At 48.3% G+C, this 9,839-nt stretch overlaps 1 protein-coding gene across 4 annotated transcripts in view; it reads left to right on the top strand.

The window, feature by feature from the left end:
- Positions 1–3,507: 3,507 nt before the first annotated feature.
- The window catches only part of LOC309873170 (phospholipase A and acyltransferase 3), a 28,945-nt gene continuing 22,613 nt past the window's right edge, over positions 3,508–9,839 (top strand). The window contains exons 1-2 of one of the 4 annotated variants that reach the window (XM_082748278.1): positions 3,508–3,732; positions 4,183–4,260. In XM_082748278.1, coding sequence (XP_082604404.1) covers positions 4,246–4,260 — 15 coding nt within the window. In that variant the 5' untranslated portion in view covers positions 3,508–3,732; positions 4,183–4,245. Of the gene's footprint in view, positions 3,965–4,182; positions 4,261–9,839 lie in introns of all 4 variants that reach the window. The other 3 variants (XM_082748280.1, XM_082748279.1, XM_082748281.1) reach the window with 3 other exon arrangements.

The raw sequence follows: 9,839 nt of genomic DNA, 5'->3' as shown, positions 1-9,839 counted from the left end.
GTCTTGTGTTTTATTTTGTTTCTTTCTCCGTTCTTTAATACAGGCAGGTCTGTGAGATAGATTTGGGCTTGGCCAAGTGAACAGGATATCTGAGGGGAGGGATAATAACTCCATGTCTGGGGTGGTTAGTGGTAACGTGGTTCGGTTGTGTCACCTTTCTCCGTCCGTGAAACCGTACCGAACAGTGTTGCTAGCTTAGTGCTGGAGAAGGCTGAGGACTTGGACGTATTGCTTAAAATCAAACACAAATTTTATTTACAGTAACATGGACTTGTGAGGACCCTTGAACTTGCAGCACTTTCCTTTGGTTGCCCCATCTGGTTGAATGCTTCCTCTTTGGGAGGGGATGAAGCTCTATCTAGCACTGGTGACCTTGGAGCCAGTGGAGAAATGGCACTGGACTTCCCAAATACTGGCTAATTGCTATACATAGCCCATTTGGCCCTGCAGTAAGACTTCTAGTATGTTTATAGTTCAAAACATATACTTGGGGGGCGCCTGGGTGGCTCAGTGGGTTGAAGCCTCCGCCTTTGGCTCAGGTCATGATCCCAGGGTCCTGGGATTGAGTCCTGCATTGGGCTCTCTGCTCAGCAGGGAGCCTGCTTCCCTCTCTCTCTCTGCCTGCCTCTCTGCCTACCTGTGATCTGTCTCTCTGTCAAAGAAATAAACAAAATCTTAAACAAACATATACTTGGCGTGGTCAGTAGCCATCCATCCCTCCCTCTCCCCCTCTGTCTCTCTCTCTCATGGTGGTCATATGGAAGGTGCCAGGCTAGCTGTTGCACTTGTGTTCATTGCAGTATAGTTAGGGAAAGTGCAAACTGACAAACTGGTAGGATAGGGAAGGTATGGAGCACACCGGAGGGCTACCATCAGAGTGGCGATGCCCCCCATAGCATAAGCCCGGGAGAAGGAAAGACAGGTGGGGAAAGTGGGCGTGTGTGGATGGGAGAAGCCAAGCAAACTATGGTTTGTCTTTGGGGCATTGACATTCTTGCCTTTGATTACCATCTATCAGTTTGCAAAGATGAGTTCAACTCTAGCAGAATCAAAGAAGAACTGATGGTAACTGGATGTCTGGGAGCAAAATTGACATCAGGCACTGGAAGAACTCATGTGTCAACCGGGCAATTACCTCATGTCTGTGGCGGCTGTATTATCTGTGTTTGCAGATGGATTTCTTCTGTGCTGCAGGGGAGGTAAGGGACAGATGGTTCCAGGCTTACATCATACCTCTTTAATGTCTCCAGGGGGAAGAGCCCTTTTTTTTTTAACCCACTGCCTATTTAAAAATGTGTGTGTACATAGCTCCAACTTAGAGAAGGCTTCTGATTGGTCTGGCTTGGGTCATATGTTCCTTCAGGGTCAGTTGCTATAGCCTGGGGGCTGGGGCCTGATAGCCGGACCAAGGTCACATGTGTTCCTAGTTCAGGGTGACGCGGCACGGTGATTTGGCAGGTCCACCGGAAACACAGAGTCACCAAGTGAAAGACTGCTGGACAGACAAAAAACAAATGCCCATCACAGTCCCCAGTGCCCCAGACTGTTGCTCCATTTAACAAATGGGAGAATGAGAAAGCCTGGAACATTTCAGGAATGTTCTTTCAAAGGGAAGTAGGTGATTATGCTGCACATTTATGTAGGGGAAGCTCTTCAGAGCCTCTCAGATTTGTTCTCATTAGTGGACTTAAGGGGTTTCAGAAATCGGTTCTAGGAGGAAATTACACTTCACCTTCCTTTTCTTTCATGAAAACCTGATTTTTCTGGTCCAACGGTCACAAAGCCACACCAGAGTAGCCCGGGTGAGTGTTAAAAAACCTGTTTTCAGTCAGCAGGGACTCTTAATCTCAGGGTCTTAAGTTCAGGCCCCACATCGGGCACAGAGCCTACTCAAAAAAAAGAAGAAAGACTATATTCAGTTGACCTTGATGGGAGTTTTCCCCAGATGAGTGTTCAGGTGTTGAGAGTTAATGTCAAGTAACAGAAACCCTCGTGTTCTCACAAAGTGTTCCTAATGGATTCTGCTCCTTTAAATGTGGTTTGCTGGCCTCTTCTTTCTTTCTCCCCTCTCTCCCCTTCCCCCTTTCCTTCTCCTGCCCTGGCCTTGCTACCCCTCCTACCCCACCTGCTCAGAATCCCCAGAGGGTCTCATGTCTTCAGCATAAATTTGAGCCATTTTTCCCTTAACTTTCTCAGAGACTCCAAAACACTAGATTCTCCTGGGGGAGCCACTGTCCTCATTAGAAGGCAGAGAATGGGGACATTGCAAATAATGACCATTACCCCACCTCGGCCCACCATCACCCCGTCCCCTGCCACACAAAGAGCAGGGCTCCATGGCTGCGGTTGCAGAAAAGACCAGAGGCTTTGGAGTCCGCGCTCGGTTTGATCCTGGCATGGCTTCCCATGCGAACATTGGTGGTGGACTTGGCGAGGGGCCTGGGGACGCTCTCGCTGGTGGCGGCACCAACATCGAGTGGTAGCTTCTTGGCCTGGGGTCTTACAGAGCTCCACTTTGTAGCGCTGTGTGGAAGATGAAAATCACTTTCCTGACACCCTCATTCATCAGGATGCTTTTTGTTTTGTTTTCCCTGGCACAACACTCAGGAATTGGGCAGTCACCTCTGGGCAGTTCTGAAAGCAGAGAGTCAGGAGAAGCAGGAGTCAGTCTGGTGTTCTCCAACCCCAACCTCTGCACCTTGGGTTTGGAGTACATTACGGGTAGTCACTTGTTTAATATGCAAAACGATTTGTTGGGTGAGTAGCAATGCCCATAAAGCTCTGGTATGTATTTGTGTTGCCTCTGACTCTCCCATTGGGAAGCTGGTGACTGACGTGTGATGTCATTGACGAGTCTGTGCTTTTCCTCCTGTTAACAGCTGACGTGTCCCCACGAGGATTTACCACGTGCCACGCACCAGGCTCCGTGCTTCGTAAGCATCATTTCATCTGCGGCTCTCCCTTCGGGGAATATATTTTCACCTGTGATCTTACATATTGTCCAGCATCACCATTGCTCTGTTTACGAGATGAATAGACCAGGCTCAGAGGGGGACGGGTGTCCTGGACCCTACAGCCAGCAAGTGACTGGGTCAGGATGTGGCCCAAGCATCTGGAAGGCAAGGGGCAGGGCTGGCTGGGAGTGGGGACAAGAGGGATGAACAGGAGCTCGTTCCACTCTTAGGGAGTCAGAGTCCAGCCAGAGCCTGGTGCCGGAAGGGCCTGTGTCTGGTCGTTCATTCATGGAATTCGAGCTGTGGACCTGGTTTGGGGGATATCTGATGGCTTAAGACCCAATCGTGAAAAGGGCTTTCTTTCTGCCGGACCTCTGAAAGCCTTCACATGGTTTTCAAATTTAATATAGTTTTAAACTGTAAGCCCACTTGAATGGAGGAGATAAGTCAACGGAGGACAGTCCAGCGCGGCGTGTAATACAAGATGGGCGGCCCGAGGCGCGTATGTGGAATCCGCGAGGAGGTGGTGGCGCTGGAACTGGGTTCAGGGGCGCCTCTAGGTGGCGGAGGGCGGAGGGAGTGGCGGTGAGTGGGAGGCATCCCTGCGGGTCTGCCCCAGGGGCAGGAGCAGGCTGTCCCTGCCGCGGGGCCCGGGAGCTCAGCGAGGCTCTCATTAGTCAGCCGCGCGGGGAGGAGCCGGGTGACCTTACGCCGGCTGGAGCCTCTGCGGCCATTAAACCCGGTCCCTTGGCGGTGCGCTGCCTCCCAAGTTCGAGAGGTGGGTGGAGCGGCCCTTCCCCGAACTTAAGGAAGGATGAGGCGCTCGGGATGGCTGTCTAGCCCCCGGACCGCTGCGTGGGAGACGGAGAAGGTGGGGGAGGCGGGCGTAAACAAGTGAGGGGGCAGCCTGCCAGCAGCCGCGCCCCCTGGCACCCCAGGCCGCGAGCGCCACCATGGGTAGGCGACAATGATCGTCCTCCCCGGGTGCGCCGCCGCCTCTCAGGTGTCTGGTGAGCCTCCCCTGACTCTTCAAGGGATTCATAAGTTCACAGCCAAGTTCAGGGACAGGGAGGGGGCCAGTGAGGAACGCCAAGAGTAAGCTGGTGGCCTTGGGAGGGGTCAGAGGAGAACCGCGCACGGTCTCTGCCAGAATCCGCGGTATCTTGGGGGTCCTGGGAACACAGTTCCCGATTAATGACATAATGAATTCCTGCTTCCCCTGCCTCAGGCCTTTACACAGCGGATACACCCAACTCCAGCCTGGAATTGAGGGTCCACAGGACGGAAAAAGATGCGCGCGTCCATGGTAAGTGTGGGGCGTTGTGGGCTGCGGGAGGGCTGAGTTTTAGTGGGACTCATTGTCCTGGAGCCTGAGTTGTTGCTGCGGGTAAGGATCCTGGAGGATGTGGGACCACACCTCCCGCAGCCGCGGGCCATCAGGTGTCCCATGTGGGTTAGCCTTCTCCTGGTCCAGATGTCTCAGTCCTCCTCTTGAAACAAATGCCACAGCAGGGAGGACATCAGGGAGCAGGGAGGCAGCAAGGCACGACTTGCTCCCAGATGGCCCTGTCCTATCCCCCCCCCCCCCCACCTCCCGCCTGTCAGACCAGAACATCTGGACTGGCTCTGGAGCCAGGTGTTTGGGGCTGCACCTGCTGCTCCAGGCCCTGCCTGGGTCTAACCTTTTCTCCGGGCTTTTCCGGTCTCGGCTGACTCACCCCATGATCAGCCCTGACAGCAATTTCTCGGCTTTCACTTTTCCTTTTTCTACCCTGTGATCTGGTTCAGAAATCATAAAGGGGCTTAGCAAATGCTTCCCTTCTACCTACCAGAACTTGTGATGGAGGGATTCAGGGCACCGGCCTCGGATGTAGACCCATCTGGGGTCGTGTTCCCTTGGGGGGGGCACAGGCCTGCGGGGGCGCTGTTCTGAGCACTTTTTGTCTCAAAGCCAGTCGGTTCCCCAGAGTGTATAAGACTTAATACACGGGACGTGCTGGGAAGAGTGCTCCCCATGCAGAGCTAGTGCTCCCCTGTAATTCACTGGTATTACTATTTCAGTCCACAAAAAGATGCTGCCAAGACCGGAAACAGGGTGGACCTGGCGTAGATGATGCCTCTAGTGGTCATTTTAAGCATCCCTTTCCTCGGTCTGACAGCACTGTTTTCAATAATAATCATGAAGCAGATAGTTAAGAGTATCCAGGAAAGAAACAGTGAAAATTTTCTTATTTATGGAGGTTTGTATGTGGAATCATGCCAGTGCAAAAGTTAAAAAAAAAAGTAAGAAAAAGAAAAATAAGGTAAATATTATGGAGAAAAATAGGAAAAAGTCATGGATTAGGAGTTTAGGAGTTTTTAATTTGGGGCATCTGGTGAGCCCGTGACTCTTGATCCCAAGGTTGTGGGTTTGAGCCCCATGTTGGGTGTGGAGATTGCTTAAAAATAAAATCTTTTAAAGAAGTTTTTAATTGCATGAATGTAGTTTTGAAAGAAAGCTTACTCTTGCATGTAGATTGGTTATGGTCATGAATAATAGCAACAAGACAGTTTCTGTTTTAGAACTTTTACTTCTGGAAAGTTGTCTGTGACTTTGTCAGGATTGATCTTTGCATGTCCATGTTCCGTATTCAGCTGAGCTCGCTTTGTCGTCTGTCTTTGCTCAAAGCTGACTGAAGGGCACTTTTTATTAATTTTAATTTCAAAAGCTCCTCTCACATGAAATCACAAATATACAACTAGGAAAAGTCTTAAATGTGAGGGTAGGTTTGTCAGAGATTCCTAAAAATCACATTTCGGAGTAAATTCCAGAAATTTCAATACTGCCTATGTCTCTAAAAAAAAAAAAATCAATCTAGTGGCTTTTAAATATCTCCACATACGAAATATTTTCACTGAAACATCATCACCAGAAAATTCATCATATATTTTTATCTTATTTGACAAAATTCTTCCATTTTCCTTCTTCTGCAAAAGATTAGAGGAAACTGTTGAGTGATAGTGGGTACTGACATTTATTTAATCCATTGTTTTAGAATGAGTTTAGTTCTCAGTAAAAGGGATCCGCTTCTCTTTTAGTTTCTTCTGGCACTGGGAGAGCCAACTCTTCTGTCTTCTGCATTGAAACACAGGAAAACGCAGGACCTTGAGAGTCGGCGCACAAACTGTGCCTAGCGTGAGCTCGAACCACTGAGCCACTTGGAACTTACTGTTGGAACAGTAGCTAAGTCTGTGTGTCCGCAGACTAAACAAATGAGTGTTCTCTGATCGAACTTCCATGTAGAAGACGAAGTTTTTTAAAGAAAAAGAAATAAAAATGTGCTTATTTGAGGCTCATGGATGTAATTAAATCTTAAATCTTAATAGTAATGGCAGCAATTAGAACTTCAAGGAGATAGCTTTGGGGGAGGGGTGAGTAGTATTTTATCACTAAAATTAAGTCACTAGTATTTTGTCATCAATATTCTTTAAAATTGGTACCTGATACACAGCAGACCAACTTTTGGTATGTTTTTATTGTTGTTTTTTTAAAAGATTTTATTTATGTATTTGAGAGAGAGATCACAAGTAGGCAGAGAGGCAGAAAGAGAGAGGAGGGAGCAGGCTCCCCACCGAGTAGGGATTCTGATGCGGGTCTCCATCCCAGGACCCTGAGACCATGACCCAAACCGAAGGCAGAGGCTCAACACACTAAGCCACCCAGGCTTTTTTTTTTTTTTTTAAGATTTTTAAATATTTTTATTTGAAAGGGAAGGAGAGAGAGATAATGAGCAGGGGTAGGGGCAGAGGGAGAGGGACAAGTTGACTCCCAACTGAGCAGGGACCCTGATGCAGGGCCTGATCCCAGGACCCTGAGATCATGACCTGAGCTAAAGTCAGCCACTTACCCGACTGAGATGTCCAGGCACCCCAAAGTGTGTTCTTTTTTTTTTTTTTTTTTTAAGATTTTATTTATTTGAGACACAGAGAGAGAAATCACAAGTAGGCAGAGAGGCAGGCAGAGAAAGAGGGGGAAGCAGGCTCTGCACTGAGCAGAGAGCCTGATGTGGAACTTGATCCCAGGACCCTGAGATCATGACCTGAGCCAAAGGGAGAGGCTTAACCCACTGAGCCACCCAGGCGCCCCCGCTTAAGGTGTGTTCTTATTGTTTTAAAAATTTCTATGGACAGCTTATCCCTATTTGCACCCAAGGAATACAGCTCCCACCTTCTTGCTCTTTTGAGTGTGTGGCTGCCTGCCTCTTTGGGCTTGTCGAATGTCATTTGTTGTTAGAGCAGCTGTCTGGACCTCCCTGGGATGGAGAGACCGCCTGTCTCCTGTTCAGCCAGTGTTTCTCTGAGCCTTTTATTTTTATTTAAATTCAGTTCATTAACATATTATTGGTTTTAAGGTAGATTTATGAGACTCATCAGTCTTAGATAATACTCAGTGTTCGTTACAACACGTGCTCTCCTTTATGTCCATTACCCGCGCCCCCCCCAGCAACCCTCAGTTTGTCTCCTATGATTAAGAGTCTCTTATGGTTTGTCTCCCTCTCTGATTTCGTCTTGTTTTATTTTTCCCTCTCTTCCCCACGATCCTGTTTTGTTGCTTGAATTCCACATATCAGTCAGATCATATGATAATTATTTTTCTCTGGTTGACTTATTTCGCTTAGGATAATCCTCTCTAGTTCCATCCTCATTGTTGAAAATGGCAAGATTTCTTTTTTGATGGCTGCATAATATTCCACTGTAGATATGAAACACATCTTCATCCATTCATCTGCTGATGGACATCTGGACTGTTTCCATAGTTTGACTATTGTGGACATTGGGGTGCGCATGCCCCTTCGGATCACTACCTTTGTGTCTTTGGGGTAAATACCCAGTAGTGTAATTGCTGGGTCATAGGGTAGCTCTATTTTGAACTTTGAAGAACCTCCATGCTGTTTTCCAGAATGGCTGCACCAGCTTGCATTCCCACCAGTAGTGTAGGAGGGTTCCCCTTTTCTCTGAGCCTGTTAGTCCAGCCTGTGACACCTCCTGGTCGGGGCCAGCGCTGACCATTTCTCTCCTCTCTGTGTTCCAAAGTTGCTTAGAATGAGCGTGATGTAGAGGCAAAGCTCACCATGTGGCTTTTACTGGAAGTCAGTACCTTCGTGCAAACTCCTTGGTATAGTGGAAAGAATTTGGCCCTTGGATTCAGGAAAACCTACAGTAGAATCCTCCCACTGCTTCTTGGGGAGCTCTGAGAACTTGGGCAAGTTACTTCCCATCTCTGAGCTGTTTCCTGACCCATAAAATAGGGCGGCTGTTAAGAATTCCAGATAACTCGTGTGCACGCAGTGCCTGATAGCAGCGGTGGCCATCATGGTTTCCAGAGGAGTTAGGAGGCAGTCCTGATTCATGCATCGCCCCAGCCTCAGGCCTGGAGGCCAAGAGCCTGAAAGGCCCTGGAAAATTTGCCTCCTTTTTCTAGGATCCTCACAGGGTCTGGACCTGGTACCCACTAGAGCTGCCCCCGGTCCTTTCTCAGCAGCTGGCAAGGGAAGAGGTGATATGTCAACCCCGCCCCTCCTCTACCCTCTCTGTAGGGCTGAGGCTGGAGAGTGTGGGTGGTCAGAACTCCCTCCCTCACATGCTTTCTGCACCCACCCACCCAGGGGCACAGGGTCTCTCCCCTCTCCCAAGTATTTGGTTTTACAGCTTTTGCCCCATGATCTCAGTTATTCCTCACACAAACTGCGGGATGGGTCTGTATGGCTCCATTGTACCAGAGAAGCCAAGAGAGGCTCCGTGATTCCTAAAGGTCACACAGCAGTAGAGCAGAGAGGGGCTGAATCTTGGGTGGACATGGGCTCTGCTTCTGAAAACGCAGACTTGGATAGTCAGTATTGATGCCAGCCCCTCACAGGTTTCCTTTTCTCCTTGAACCAGCACTTTGCTGGAAAATCACCTCTAAGCACCCACGTTGGACTTCGGTCTTTCTTGTAATTTTCCAGGAGTTTCCCCAGAACATCAGGAATGAAGGGGATCTGAAGGGAGATCAGAATTTCCACACTTGCCACAGCATGTGGTTTTGAGAACAAGGAGAACCTGCTCTCAGGCTGGGTTTCACAACCTCCACGGCATCTCCAGCTGGTCCTGGAACTGAGAACTTTCCAAATCAAACATAATGAAAACACACCCAGTGACAGTGGCAGCAAAAACTGCCATTTACTGAAGTGTTCCTATGTATTTGTGGTGTTTGCTGAGTGTTTTGTATGTGTTACCTCATTTGATCCTCAGGATAACCCCGTAAGTTCTTCCCACTTTACAGCTGGGGAAACTGAGGCTGCGAGAAGTTGGGTAACTTGTCCAAGGCTGTCCATTGAGGAAGGAGCAGAGCCTAAATTTGAACCCAGACTGTCTGACTCTGGAGCCCCGAGGCTGTAGTCAGTATGCTTTTTCTGAAAACGAAATCCATCTGGATTTAGACATGCTCATGAGTCATGTTCAGTAGCCTACTTTCTGTATTTTTGGGAACATCTGAAATATTTCATTAAAAAAAAAAAAATCGCAAAGCTCTGACCAATGAGTCTAAATGGGACCGGATGTGTGTGAATTGGAGCACATTCTTTAAAAACATTAAATTAACTAATTAAATTAAATGAATGTTTTAAAAACATTCTTTTTAAAAAAGTATCTATTTTATTTATTTACTTTTTAAGTAGGCTCCACACTCAACACGGGGCTTGAACTCACGACCTCTGAGTCACACACTCCCCTGACTGAGCCAGTCAGGTGCCTCAAGAAGCACTTTTTTTGTTGTTGTTTTGTTTTGTTTTGTTTCACTGCTTGGGTTGAAAATTCTCCAGGTGCTGTTGCTGTGCGGGGTGCACAGCTGAGGGTCTCACACTGGAT

Source organism: Mustela nivalis (genome assembly GCF_964662115.1).
Source record: "Mustela nivalis genome assembly, chromosome: 9".
NCBI lineage: Eukaryota > Metazoa > Chordata > Mammalia > Carnivora > Mustelidae > Mustela > Mustela nivalis.
This window is presented reverse-complemented; position numbering and strand designations above follow the sequence as displayed.